Here is a 15,728-nt window from a genome sequence, read left to right as displayed (position 1 = left end):
AGGAATTGTAGTAAAACAACAACTAGAGGGCTAAATGTTCTGCATTCTTGTTTTGGCCACTAAAATACCATCTTTCTTTGATTCTTTGCCTTTCTTCATTGCCATGTAATTTTTTTGGGAAATATATTCATCTCCAAGATAAAAATAGCATGATGCAAAGTGCTAATCATATCACAACACACTAGCACCAACATCTGGACTGATGCAAAGCATGTCTTACAGAGCTTACATTACTTACATTGCTTAAACCAGAGGTGGGCAATTGTGGAAGGCTAAGGAGTTGTATTAGTCCCCTAGGAGAACATAGAGGGCCACACATTTTCCTGCCAAATATATAATATATATTCCCCATCCAAATACCTCTAGGAAATGTATTGGGGCATTTTCACCACTTATGAGTTTCCAAAAAGCCTCACTGCACAAAAATTGGCCAGAAAATCTGCAAAATGTGGTTAAAATGTACTGCATGTTTCTTAATTGACATTTTGAAGCAACTCAGAGCAAAAAGAATTCAAACAAATTTTGCATAGTTTTATTTTGATTCCAAATGTGATGGAATCACCCCCAGACCCCGTAGAGTACATTCAGAGCAAAAACAAGTTTTATATCTGTATCTATACCTATATCTATATTTGATGAGGGGGCACAAAAATGGCCCAGGAACACAGTTCATGGCCCATGTGCTGCACTTTACTCACTACTAATTTAAACAAATCATTAGGCCACTTTATATATAGCACAATGAAATAAATCCCAAAGTTACAACCACATAGTACTAGCAGCTACAATAACTGAGGAACCCAAGTTTTTAAAAGAATTCCTGCACTTTGGAAATATTCATACTGTACTTGAAAACTTCTACATGACAGAGTTTTTGTAACTACTACATATGTGAATTTAATAACAAGACAGGCTTTTTTTAAAGTTAGCTTTTACGTATGAGGTGGGGGAGGCATGATGTTGCCATCATTTTCAACAACTGTAGCTCACCAGTTCTTTGGCCTTAGAAAAACTCAGATTTCATTGTTCAAGAAATTATCTCGTGGAATATTTTGACTTTGCCAATGCCTCAATTCCACCTTACTTCAGCTTTTTAGGAGGGCTGACTTTAATAAATGTAAAATACTGCTTATGTTTTATGTTTTCAAAAATAAAAGCACAATGCAAGTGTCTCACAATGTGATGCATATTGGTTTGATTAACACAGCACAATGTGCATTTACATGCACTGTTTAACCACACATGGTATGTGGTCATTATATTTATTCTTCTGCAAAAGAAAATCCTGACTAATTCAAACACTGTTATCAAAAGAAACCTTACCTGGGCATTCTGTACAGCCTTATCTTGAGAAAGAGGCCACACTAGCACACCCAAGATTTTCTGCTGCTCCCAAATATTTTACCAAAAACTTCATGAACCTTTTATATGTTTAACACATCCATTTTCCTATCTTTTGAAAGGCAGGTGAATGTGAAAGCCAGTTCATAAGATTCTGAGTATAAGGTGCAACAACAACAGCATGATGTGAATAGCAAACTTTCTTATCCAGAATCTTAAAGCATTAAGGGAGTGACCCAACATCAGCCAACATGATAAGCAAGTAGGCCCTAAGCTATTCTTCTTCCACTAACAGGAAGCAGCATTGCTTGCTTCTCTGTCTCTCTCACTCACCATACCAATAGAACCATGTATGACTATCACAGTCAGATAACCAAGGGCTGGTTATCATGTGGCTCTTCCACAACTTCTTTCCAGGAGAATGACAAAAGATCATCCAGATGCCATACATGCCTATCCTCCTCAGAAATTCCTTTGGAAAGGAGACATCACTCCTTACATGAAAGCGAGTACAGTGGGCCCTTGCTATCTGCTGGGGTTTGATCCCAGGACCCTCATGGATAACAAAATCTGTGGATGCTCAAGTCCTAATCAGTACAATGGCATAATAAAATGGTACCCTTTATAGAAAAAAGCAAAATCAAGGTGTACTTTTGGGAATTTATATAATTTTAAAATGTTTTTTCAAGCCGTGGATGCTTGAATCCATGGATTATAAAATATTCCTGGATACAGAGGGCTGACTGTAATAAATTTAAAATGGTGCTTATGTTTCTATGACATAACCACTTTATATTTTTAAAAAAAAAATAAAAGCACAACACAAGTGTCTCATAATGTGATGCATATTTGTTTTAACATCACAGCATAATGTGCATTTACATGCAGTGTTTAACCACACTTAACATATTCATGATATGTGGCCATTAGATTTATTCTTTTGCAAAAGAAAATCCTGATTAATCACTGTTACCCAAATAAATTAAGCAAATTATGCAAGTTTGTTTTTGCATCTCACTGCATGATTTGGAAGATTTATTTTGAACCTATATTTGTTGTTTTGTAGAATTTTAGTCTAACAGGTTCTATGTGATGGCAGGAGGAGATGCTTACATGAGATGTTGCAGAAGTTAATAGATGGGAATCAGAAAGGGGAACATATAGACTCCAAATATCGAAGTCCATTAAAAACCACACTGCCAAAAACATATGAAATATATTTCATAAGGAAGAAAATGAAATGTTTTGAATCCACTTTATTTAAATTGCTTTTTTAAAAGGCAACAGCACAGCATTTAGAATAAAACTTTCAAGACAGGCATTTATTCACAGGTATGAAAAACAGAAAAAGATCTTGAAATAAATTATAAAAGACTACTAATTGTAAGGGGTTATACCCAATATTAATTAACACTGTAATCCTATACGCAAACATCTGGAAGTAAGTCCCATGTTACTCAGTGGAGTTTCCTTCTAAGCAGAGATATACAAAATTGCACTGTAATTTGCTTTTGACGTTAATCAGATCTGTCTTAATCTACAACTCATTCTTAAAATATGGAATCACTAACATTTGACAACGTAAAAAGACGTTTATCTTCCTTGTCATTCCTATTAAAATATTGTATCTGCAAAATCTGTTCATTTGCTTTGTCTACAAAGGTGAGAAAAATCAGCATATTTTGGCTGACTAACTGGCAATAGGCCTAAAACACATACAGCTTACCTTGATGGAAACAGGGTATTCCTCCCAAATATTAAGGGTTGTGACCTTAGGAGACCTCTAGGGCAAAATGTGGCCAGAGTGAATACAATGAGCACAGCTATATATGATATCCTGTTTTATCACATTTTATTTTGATATTAATAGAACAATTCACACCAGCAGCCCAATTTGCTGAGCTTAGCTGTCACCAGTTCAGTTTATGGGGCCTCATTCTGTCTTGCCACTTCAATCCACAAAAATGCAATACTTTTATTAACCAACCGAAATGCCCAAAATACAATCACAAAATCTTCCAAAGCTCTACTGGCTTCTTAAGGCAAAAGATGTTTTTAAAAAATTATACAGGAGAAGGAAAGTGGTAGATTCACAGGCCCACATTTTGTATCAGATGCTGTACCAACAAAGGTATCACTCTTTTGTGGATTTTGTATTTTGCTGCCCCTGAATGTATTTGTGATCTCAGTGTTATCATTAGCAAACCCAACAGTGTAGCCTCCAGTTAAGCATCCAACACCTCATGTAATGACAAAGAAAAAATGCAGAGGGTGAATCTGGCAACAAAATTCCAGGTGTATTTTTATGCTCTGCTGTTGGCATTTGACATGCTAGGAGACAGAGGGCCTGAACAGGCAGGCCAAAATAAAGCTGCTTCGGGTCACTTTGGGGGTATGCTGTTTAAATGCTGCGTGCGTCCTAAGAGTCTGGAAGCCACGCCAAAACCACACTCCATGGAGCGGAGTTTTGGCACAGCTTCTGGACTCTTAAGATGCGTGTGTCATTTAAACAGCATACCTCCAAAGTGACCCAAAGCAGCTTTATTTTGGCCTGTCTGTTCAGGCCCAGACTCCTCATTTCTGGAGAATTAGGTTTGAGCATTGGACCATGGCTCTAGAGATCAGGGTTCGGATCCCCACTTGAGCATTAAAAAAACAACACTAGGTGACCTTGGGCAAGTCGTACTCTCTCAGCCTCAGAGGATGGCAATGACAAACCCCTCTGAAAAAAACTGTCAAGAAAACCCTATGACAGGGTTGCCAGAAGTCCAAAATGACTTGGAGGCACACCATCACCACAACAAGCATTACCACATCTTAAAACAGGCACAGGCCCAACTCAAAAGGCCTTAAATCCTCAAGTTCATAAAGCCATGCTGACCATTTGCCCGTCACTCACTACTCACTAGGCAAGACCAAGCCGTTTATAGTAACAGCCCTGGATGGGGCGGAGGAAACCATGATGACAACCATGTTGTGTTACTCATCGCCACTGTGACATCTACATCCTCTTTCAAGGACACTGCAGCGCCTAAAGAACACCCAATTCTGAATGATCGGCCTCCTTTGACTTTGGCATTGAAAACCTTCCCCACCAAGGAACAGGTTAACAAGAACAGCAACAAGCCATTGCATCCCCTGAATATTCTGGGTCCTAAGGAAAGCCACACTATACAGTATATGCAATATGGCCACTTTTTTGCCAGAGAAAATATGCAATATGGACATATTTTTTGCCAAAGAATATATGCAATTTTTTTTGCCCATGAATACATGTAATATGGACATTTTTTTGCCAGAGAATGTATGCAATGACTTTTTTTGCCATAGAATATATGCAACATGGACATATTTTTTGCCATAGAATAAATGCAATGACGATTTTTGCCATAGAACACACATAATATGGACTGTTTTGGCACAGAATACATGCAATATGGACATATTTTTGGCCACTGAATATATGCATTTTTTGCCATGGAATACATGCAATATGGACATATTTTTTAACCACAAAATACATGCAACATGAACATTTTTGTGCCACAAAATATCTTCAATATGGACACGCTGTTGCTGTTGTTTTGCCACAGAACCTATGCAATGAATTTTTGCTTGCCACAGAATATATGCAATAGGGATATATATATATATATATATATATAGCCACAGAATACATGCAATGGCTTTCTTTGCCACAGAATATATGCAATGTGGACATATTTTTCTGCCACACAATATATGCAACATGGATCCTTTTTTTAGCCACAGAATACATACAATATGAGCATTTATTTTAAAAAAACCCCCCCCCCCAGATCCTTACATCTGAGCAGAGAGCTCTGGGCAAGGCAGGGTCTTACCTTCTTGACCTGATCATCCTTTAATTCGGTGAAGTAATAGGCCAAAAGCTGGGCAGCTATCATCCTGTCTGGTGCAAGAAAGAGGAGGATGCCCCTCAGGGAAAGGTGCTGAGCAACCCAAACGACGCTGGTCCTTGGAGAGGAGGAGAAGGAGGAGGAAGGTGCAATGCAAAGCCTTGGTTAGCCACCTTTTCCTTTCCTCTTGCAAGCGACCCAGATCCTGGAGATCCTGGCTCCAGAAGCACAAGGCAAGGCAAAGCGGAGATGATGATGATGATGCCAGCCTCCTCTTCCCTCCTCCTTTCCCTCCTCCACGCGATGCTGACCCACTGGAAAACCTGCCCACTTCCTACCAGGCGATTGGCTGCTCAGAGGAAAGCCCAGGCGCCTTTTGGGGATGATTGGGGGGAGCCAGCTCTTTCCCTGATGGAGGAGCAGCCCAGTCTGCCTCCCTCTCAGGGCCAGGAAAAGGAGGAGGAGGCCTGGAGGAGGAGGAGGAGGTCCCTCTCTGGCCAGCCCAGCCAGGCAGGCATCCAGGCACGTCCCCCACGTACAGCCCCCCCCCAGCGCCCTCAGGGTCACCCCTGGACCAAAAGAGACCCTCCAAGGGCACACTCTCTCAGCCTCAGGGGAAGGCCATGGCAAACCTCCCCTGAACAACAACAAAGCCCACAATAGGGTTACCATAAGTCACACAGCTTCAAGGCACACAACCACCGCCAAAACCTTGGGGGAGGCAAACTCTCTCAGCCTCAGGGGAAGGCCATGGCAATAGCAATAGCAAGTACATCTCTATGGCAAACCTCGCCTCAACAACAACAAAATCCATAATAAGGTTGCCACAAGGCACACAACTTGAAGGAACACAACCACCACCAAAACCTTGGGGGAGTCACACACTCTCAGCCTCAGGGGAAGGCCATGGCAAACCTCCTCTGAACAACAAGAAAGCCCATAATAGAGTTGCCGTAAGTCATACAACTTGATGGCACACAACCACCACCAAAACCTTGGGTGAGGCACACACTCTCAGCCTCAGAAGGCCATGGCAATAGTAATTGCATTTCTATACAAACCTCTATGGCAAACCTCCTCTAAACAATAAGAAAGCCCATAATAGGGTTGCCATAAGGCACACAACTAGATACACACACACACACACGTATGGCACCAGGGTGGCATAGTGGTTTGAGTACAGTACTGTGACTCTGGAGACCAAGGTTTGATTCCCAACTCGGCCATGTAACCCACTGGGGGACCTTGGGCAAGTCACACTCTCTCAGCCTCAAAGCTCCTCTGCACAAACCTTGCCCAGAAAACCCCATGATAGGGTTGCCTTATGTCAGTAATGACTCCCAAGGCACACAACAATAAGTTTTCCTCGCTTAGGGGGGGGGGGGGGAACCAACAACAATGTGATCCCTGGGCTGCAACACAGTGTCCCTTGCATGGCACAGGAAAGGGATGATCTGGGTTATGCAGAATGCAGTCTTATTTTATTTTATTAAACCAAACTGCAAAGGAAGGCCATCTTTTTGCCCAAAGAGGCTTGAGAACACCACTCTCCTCTCCCAGTCCCAAATAATGTGGGTTTCAGCCCCTTGGTTAGCTTTGCATTTTGTAGATCCAAAGGGAGGAAAAAGCAAGCAAGCCTTCTAGCATCACGCAAGCAGACATGCGCAGTGTGCCACTGCTTCTATCCCACAGTCTGCTGAGCAATGGAGGCGGGGCCCAAGAGGTGGTCACGTGACCGACTGGTCAGCCAGCCCATGATGCAGCATCCTCCTCTGCCCCCTCCTCCTCTCTTCCTGGGGGGAAGGGGGAACTAGAAGCATTTGCATCAGGAGCACATGGGATGCTTTGCATTGCAACCCAAAGAACAGATGGGATGCCCTAACTCTGCTGCATTAGGAGACCAGGCTGTGCCTCTGAGACATTTGTTCTGCTGCTTTAAAAAAATAAGAAGAAATCAAGAAGGCAATCTATCCTTTAATCAGGAATTAATCATCATCAAATTTAGACCAATGTGCAAGGTATAAAATTTATATCAAGGGATCTTGTAGCACCTTTGAGATGAACCGAAAGAGAAAATGTTTTTTTGTGGGTTTTTTGGGCTATGTGGCTGTGTTCTGGAAGAATTTATTCCTGATGTTTCACCTGCATCTGTGGCTGCGTCTGCAACCTCTGAGGACATTTCACCTGCATCTGTGGCTGGCATCTCCAAAGATACCAGCCACAGGTGTAGACATAACATCAGGAATAAATTTTATTTTATTTATTTACGGTACTTACCCTGCCCTTTAGCCCTAAAGGCTCTCAGAGCGGCTTACAATTATTATTATTATTATTACTTAGATAGTTCCCTGCCCTCATGCTTACAATCTAAAAAAAATGACACAAAAGGAGAAGGGAATGGTGGTGACGAAGAGGATCAGGTCCAGATTCTTCCAGAACATGGCCACATAGCCTGCAAACTCCACAAACAACTATAAAAACCTTTGACTTCACAATGAAAGAGAAAAGTCGGTTGCAGCTTTGGGAGGCTTGAGCTTCCTTCCTCAGAGGCATGCATCAGCACCTGCACATACATCTGCGGAAGAAGGCTCAATCAAGGCTACCAATTTTTCTCCATGCTGCAAAATACCATCGTATACTGAGTTTCCAGACTTAGGCTGCATCTGCACTGCAGAAATAGCCCAGTTTGACACCACTCTGTCATGGCGCCATGCTGTGGCATCCTGGGGTTTGTAGTTTGTTGTGGCATCAGAGCTCCTTGACAGAGAAGACTTAAATGTCTTACAAAATTACAAATCCCAGGGCTGAGTGTAAATGATGAGAAATGGCAGCAGCTCCAAGATTTGGAAAGCCACAGTTGCCTACCTCTGCACTGGAAAAGAAAAGGTTCCTCACATTTTTGTCCTATCAGATTTTTGTGCTCAGATTCCTACCACACTTGCCAGCATACAAGTGGAAAAGGACATAGTAAAGAATCAACATTTTGCTTTGCAACAAGAGAATCACTCCTTCAGAGTCAGTTCTCTGGCTTGCTGAGCAATAACTGTATAACACTGCTATGTAATTACTGCACAAACAAAATAAATCATAATTTTGAAAGGCTCTAAGGCTGCAATCCTATGAATAGGTACCTAGTTTGGGTTTATTCACCAGTCCCATTTTCCTCAATTGATTTGTTAAGACTCTAAGGACAGCTTTACTGGTAGCCGCTTACAATCCACTGTAAAAATCTGTGTGCTTCAGTGAGCCTTCCATTTACATATATAAAACACCAAACAAATCTTTGAACAAATGGAAGGGCATCCAGGAAGAATATGCCTGCTTTTTCTAGGAGCAGCAGGCCCTGACAGGTTTGTAGCGTCTTTTCCCCTAACTGTTTAGTTAATGCTTAATAGCTGCTGGACCACATTCCTTCGTTCCCACACATAGCAAAGGTGTGTTAACTGCCAGGTGCTTGAAGGTCTTCCAGTGCTATAAAAGAACAGGATAACTGTCATCTTTGTCCTAAATAACAAGACAGAAGGGCCTAGTCCTTATGAAGTGAACTGTACCACTCCAGGCTGCAGACAGGAGCTCATTTGAGGAATGTTCCTACATACTAAAAGTTTCCCTCCAAAGAGAAAAGTACAGTAGATATCAAAGAGAGGACTCTAGTATATCTTCTCTCTCATTTTCTATGTGCAGGGAGTACAGTTGGCCCTCCATGTCCACGGATTCAACTGTACATGGATTTAAAATATTCCGAAATGTAAACATTGATTTTGCCATTTCATATAAGAGAAGCCATTTTACTACCCATCGTATTGAATGGGACTTGAGCAGCCACAGATTTTGATATCCACAAGGGATCCTGGAACCAAACCTCAGCAGATAAAGGACCCACCAGAGTTCTCTCACGGTGAAGACTAAATATCTCACAAAACTACAAATCCCAGAATTCCACAGTATTGAGCCATGGCAGTTAAAGCGATGTCAAACTGCATTTTTTCTGCAGTGTAGATACAGCCTCTGTCCTTCCCCAGAAAGGAAAACCTGCAGAATTCAGGAGGAATAGCTGAGAGGTTGTCATAGATGCCCCTCAGCATCTGCTTTCTGCAGTGATCACCTTCTCTGCCTCAGGTTAGGAAGATCTAGAGATCTCCCTAGAGAGCTAAAGATCTGAAATTAAAATCTTCCCAAAATTACTTTCTTTTTCATTAATGTGTGTCTGTGGACATTGCACTGGAGGAAGACAAAAAGCCTCTCTTTCCCATGAACTATTTTCCTGTTTAAAAAACCCCTTCCAAAATTGGGATCAGGACAAATTTACATTTACCTACATTATATGAGTGATAGCTATGAAGTTGTTTTATCCTAGATCAAAGTATTTGTCTGTCTAGCCTAGAACTGTCTGTTCTGTCTAATAGCAGCTCTCTGAAGTCTAAGGTGGAGATCTTTTCAATCACAAGATTTTTAAATAAACAGCAGAAGTTGAACCAGGAACTTTCTGCATTCACAGCAGGTACTCTGCCCTGGATCTATTACCAGTCCTTTTTACAAGCACCAAGGCCATCTACTCTTAGGAGTAATATTTAGAATCTGTATTCTCATCAGGAAGCCAATACTGTTTTTCTGGAAATCAAAAGAAAAGCAGCACTGGTTTCCTAATTTGCTACCATTTGCAACGCTATGGTTGCTATGCTACCATTGGAGCAAAAAATACAATCCTTTGGCACCTTAAAGACTGTTTTTGATTACTCTTCAAATGATCACATGAACTGTTATTGCCAATATCCTTACTGCTTTAGATACGTAAAGTGAGCGAAAAAGATAGAAATTATCATGTGCCATAATAGGCCCAGAAACAAAAACAGTGTGACAGCCAGGGTTGTACAGAGTTATACCATTGCTGTAATACGTCATTTTCTTCCCTTGACATTTCCTGGTTGATCAATCAATACATGATGATTAATTACCTGCACTGTGAAAGAAACTGGGTTATGCTTGGCTGGGCCACACATACTGGATTAACAACATTTCCAGGGAAGCTAGACAATGGGCTAATCAAAATACAGTACTGTATATATATGTGTTTGCAACAGCCATTCCCAACTGAGATCAGAGAACCAGTATTTTTAAAAATGAGGATATTACAAAGTGATTCTTGTGAATTTGCTAGAGTGGTGTTAAAGGATTCTGGTTTAAGAATAAAATGTCTTGAATTCCATGTTACTCTTCTTTCATTCTGCCTTTAACTGTGCAAATACACATACAGTTGGCCTTCCACATTTGCAGCTTTTGACTTTTGTGGATTTGATTATTTGCTATTGCTTGATTATTTGCAGCTTTTATTAATATATAGCCATTTGTCCACCTCTCTATGAATCTCTAGGTCCCCCAGCGCAACTCTGCCAGATGTTGACCATAGAGTTGTGCTGGAGAAGCTAGAACTTCCTAGAGAAAACACTTATCTAGACATTTCTAGATACTCCAGCATGGTTCTATGATCAACCTCTGGCCGAGGACCTGGAAATTCCTACAGAGGTGTTCTCACAGGTAAAAAGAATCGTGGTTTAGATTATTTTTTAAATTTGCAGTTTTTCCAATTCACAGAGGTCCTTCACCCCTAATTCCAGTGAATGTGGAGGAAGTACTGTATTTTTATCCTTAGAAAAACAGAACACCAGTTCCAGAAGGCAGTCATAGGTAGGACAGTAATACAGCATTTCCAGAATTGTGAAAGTTGAAGGCAGGAACTGGTAAGGACAGTTTCCTTTCCCCACTCCTGCTCATACTTTGCAACTGTAGCTCAGCAAAGCTATCCTACACTTGAAAGACCAGTTCAAAGTTCTAAATTTACAAGATGGTAGTCTCCTTAACGAGCTCAATTGCTTATCACCTCCCCTTTAACTGTTCCTATTCCAGCTCAGGCTCCACACTGCATCATGAATGTGATGTACTGAAAGTATTTCTTCAAAATGCACAATATGTTATCTAACGGCCTTTGAAATATTCTGTTATCAGATCTTCCCAAAGTTTTGTTTTGTTTGCTGGGAGTGAAAATTCCCCAGTTCAAATTATTCATAGTCTGCATCCGCACAGCAAAAATAATCCAGATTGACCCCATTCTGAAAATAGTCTTGTATCAAGAGGCAATAATAATAACTGGAAAAGAAGAAGAAGTAATAATAGTAGTACTAGCAGTAGTAGTAGCAGTTCTTCTTGTTGTGCACCTTCAGGTCAACACTGACTTACAGCAACCCTATCAGAAGTTTTTTGTGGGTTTTTCAGGCTATGTGGCCATGTTCTAGCAGAGTTTTTTCCTGACGTTTCACCAGCATCTGTGGCTGGTATCTTCTTGGTAAGATTTTATTTTGAAGGACTTTGCCATTGCCTTCCTCTAAGACTGAGATAGTGTGACTTGCCCAAAACCACCCAGTGGGTTTTCATGGCTGAGCAGAAATTTCAACCCTGGTCTCCCAGAGTCCTAGTCTAGCCAACACTCAAACCATACTGGTTCTGTAAATGTTTTTTTACTGGCAGTATACTGTCTGTATATCTACCTAACACTGGCCCTTATCAGATGAGTGTGGAACTGGGGGTCTTCTGCACTGGGCGTAAGTGTTCATGCACCTCCTAAAGATTTGATGTCACTATAGACATCCTGCCAGAAAATTACAATTTTTTATTCTAAGATAATTGGCGGGGGGGGGGGAATTAAAGAAAAAATTAAAAAGGCTAGATTGAATTAATATTTCTGTCTTAGGTCCCGATTGCTAAAAACTGCCCACTCTATGAAAATTCTAACGCAAGATCTTTCTCACATATTTCAGGAGCTCAGGACTGGTTGGTGATAACAGGTAACTAGACAGGGGGGTGTTTTCTCTGTTGGTTCTGGACCTCAATGACTTTCTGTACATTGACCCGTTCCTTCTGTGTCTCCTCTCTGGGAAGGGCTCAGGGGCACTGTTTTACGGCCCTGGTCTTTATTGAAAGGCGACACAAAGGTGATGCTATGGGATGCTTGTCGAAACTTAGCCCTACCCTTTGGTATTCCTCAGGACTCAGTTCTATTCCCCATGCTGTTTAATATCAACATGAAACCACTGGCAGAGATCATCAGGTCTTGGAGTTCATTTTAACCAGTACACTGATGTCAACTCTGTCTCTTCATTCCATTCACTTCCAAGGAACTGTTTCTGCATTCAACCAGTGTCTGCTGTCAGTAATGGACTGGATTAGGGTGAACAAATTGAACTTTATTTCCAGACAAGGTCAGAGGTGCTCTGGTCAGTCAGAAGACGATCTGGAGAAGGATTAAGTTTATACTGATGGGGTTACACTCCCCCTGAAATTCAGGTTTGCTTTGTGCTCCTTGACTTGGATCTCACTCTGATGCCCTAGTTTTGGCTGTGGCCAAGATGCATTTGTTCACTATTGGTGTACAGCTGGTGCACAATTAAAACTAGTTGAATTGGGAATAGATCCAGCTATGGTGACACATCCCTGAATGTATCTTCTTTGCACTAATGTAACACGCTGTACAGAGAGCCGAATGCATAGTGGTTGAGTGTTGAATTTGCAACTTCTGGAGACCATGGTTCAGTTCCACCTCAACCATGAAACCCAGTGGTGACCTGGCAAGCCACATGTTGCTCAGGGAAGGTCTGGCAAACCTCCTCGAACTACTCTTGCCAGGAAACCCTATGATAGGTTTGCCTTGGATAGCCATAGTCCAGAACTACTTGAAGGCACACAACAACAAACAGCAAAACACGAGACTGCATTTAAAACTGTTAGGAAACTTCAGCAGACATTAATCCAAATGTTTGTCATACACCTGCAGCTTCTCAGACCTTAATGCATTGTACTTGAAGTTCTGTATCTGTTTTTGTAACCACAATTCACTGAAAGGGATTACAGAATTACTGTGTTCTGAACTCTGATAAGGCTGGACACAGTAACAGCCCCTATAAAGACCTTCTACTGTGCACTAAAGCACGAGAAAGCTATCAGACACACACCAATTGTTGTGGCAGGGCTTACTTCTGCTTACATCCCTACCCCAGTTAGCTATATGTAAGTAGGTAAATGCTTCAAAAATACAGTTTCTAAAAACCAATTACACACGTAATAAATGCAGTATGTGTACAAAATATATTCAGTGACCAACACCAATCCTACACAAAATGGAAAATTTATAAGTAAATGGCAACAGCGGCTCTCAGGGAGACAATGATTCATGTACTGTATCTGGCTCCCATTAAATTAGACACAACCAGTGACAATGTAATGTTGGCAGCAAAAACTAATTCTGCTTTGAATTTGGCCACAATTTTTCATTTTCTCCTGGGAGTGAGGTAGGAGGGGAGACAGAAATGTGTGACAGATCAAGTGTCTTGTGCATATTCTTACTTGAGATTTTATCATAGTACTGATATCCTAGGGGATTCTCTCAATGCATGGAAAGGTCACAGCCACCCAGTCTGAAACAGCTCTCACTTGGCAAACTATTTTTGTGATAACAAACACACCAGGGGTTGTGTGTTGTTAGGACAAGTAGTTCTGAGAAACAGGAAACCTGGAGATGATAGAGTTTCCTGTCAGCGGTGGTCGTGCAAAGGTTTTTACAGTTAAAAGGGAAGGGCATTAGGAAATATGACATTACAGAAACCTTAACAGATGTCTCCTTACTTAAAATGATCTAAAATAAAGAGTGAGGGCAGTGGTTTACTTTGGAAAATACAAGCTCAGAAATTTTTCAGTTTTCAAGCTAGGATGCATTAGGTACTGCCGGCGAGAGAGATTTAACCCCCGGCTTTATGCCAATAGAAAATTGGAGACAAGGCAGCAGTACAGCCAGAGCCAGACATCAGGATGTCAGCTGTTTTGTTGCCCATGTTGAAGAAGCACTTAGATTCCGCTCAAGGGAATGAGGCTGATGAAAAACAACTCACAAAAATGTCCAAGATACCCTATTATTGCTAAGGTAGATATCTGTACTTTCTGCTCAGAGTAATTACTTCAAGGGAGTAATCTCAAAGATCAGGTTACCACAAAATATAAAACTGGATGGTGGCATAGTTGTGTGCCTCTTCTTCATTTTCGCCTTATGCGACCCTAAGGCAAGTCCATCATGGGGTTTTCTTGGCAAGTTTTCTTTCAGAGGGATTTGATTGCCATTCGCTGAGGCTGAGACAGTGTGACTGTATTCTCTATTACAGTGTATGGATGTGAGAGCTGGACAGTCAAAAAAGAAGAGAGGAAGAAATCAATTCATTATAGATATGGTGCTGGAGAAGAGTGCTGAGGATCCCAAGGATGGCCAAAGGATGGGTCTTGAGCAGATCAAGCCAGAAATCTCCCTGGAAGCCAGGTGACAAAACATTACCTTATTGCATACCATTTAACCAGCAGCAGCCTAATGGTTGCGGGGACGCTGCATGGAGGCAGGGATTATCGCTTGTAAATCACCGCCCATCGCAGGTGCCGGCATCCCATGTCCCAGCCTGCTCAGTGGCCCTCTTTTTGAAATGAAGTTCCCCAAGTTTTAACGGCCGGTGAACATGACTGGGACTGGAACGCTGGTGCTGGCATTCAGCGCATTTACAATCGATAAGTGCCTCCATGCTCCATCCTGGCTGCAGCCTATTAGACTGCTGCTAGGTTAAAGGTATGCGTAAGGTCCTTTGGCTGATGTATTTGGACACATCATAGGAAGACATAATCATTGGAAAAACAATAATGCTAGAAAGGTGGAGGGAAGTAAAAAGAGGAAGGCTGCATGCTAGATGATGGACTCTATTAAAGAAATGAGTTGAGTTTGCAGGAGTTGGCACGGCATGGAGAACGGAGGGTCTTGGAGATTTTCATCAGCAGGATTGCCATGGGTCGAGATGATGCAAAGGCGTTAAATCAAAACAACAAGCACTGCAAGTAAAATATACACAGGCTTTTAAACTGCTCCTGTCCATCCTTCTCTGGGAGTAAGTCTTGTTTATTCAGATATTTATTTCTGAGTAGCTTTGGTATTGACCATATATCTATTTTACCTCTCTGAGACCTAGGGTGCATCTGCACTGACAATAATGCAGAGTGCACCACTTTAAGTGCTCACTCCATTCTATAGAATGCGGGATTTGTAGTTTTACAAGGTCTTTAGCTTCTTGTCAGAGTGCTGGTGCTTCACAAACTACAAATCCCAGGATTCTCTAGGAAGGATCCATGGCAGTTAAAGTGCATTATTTCACCGTTGTAATGCACCCCTGTGGAATGTAAGTACATCATGTACCACAGAGGAAGTCAGAAGACTTGCTTGAATTTTAGTTTACAGTGCCCTCTAGATTGAGGTGGCTCTTGGTCAGATGTGTTCAATGTCCACCCTCTTCCCTCATGTTCTCTTCGCTCTGTTCACAACATCTCCCCTTCTTCCTCCTCTTTCTCTTTCTCTTTACTTTTATTTTATTTTATTTTGTAATTGCTCACGAACAGCTTATTTGCTATGCAGAGTAAACAAGTCGGCAGTGGCAT

The 15,728-nt window shown here is 41.5% G+C and overlaps 1 protein-coding gene across 1 annotated transcript in view; it reads right to left on the bottom strand.

The window, feature by feature from the left end:
• LOC121925397 (hexokinase-1) overlaps positions 1-5,657 on the bottom strand; it is a 57,672-nt gene extending 52,015 nt beyond the window's left edge. Inside the window, exon 1 of the mRNA XM_042457498.1 lies at positions 5,205-5,657. Within this exon, the coding sequence (XP_042313432.1) occupies positions 5,205-5,267 (63 nt within the window). The 5' untranslated portion in view covers positions 5,268-5,657. The remainder of the gene's footprint in view (positions 1-5,204) is intronic.
• Between the last annotated feature and the right edge of the window lie 10,071 nt (positions 5,658-15,728).

The sequence above is a fragment of the Sceloporus undulatus genome, chromosome 3 (genome assembly GCF_019175285.1).
Source record: "Sceloporus undulatus isolate JIND9_A2432 ecotype Alabama chromosome 3, SceUnd_v1.1, whole genome shotgun sequence".
Classification (NCBI taxonomy): Eukaryota; Metazoa; Chordata; class Lepidosauria; order Squamata; family Phrynosomatidae; genus Sceloporus; species Sceloporus undulatus.
Note: the sequence above shows the minus strand (reverse complement) of the source record. Positions and strands in the feature narration are given on the sequence as shown.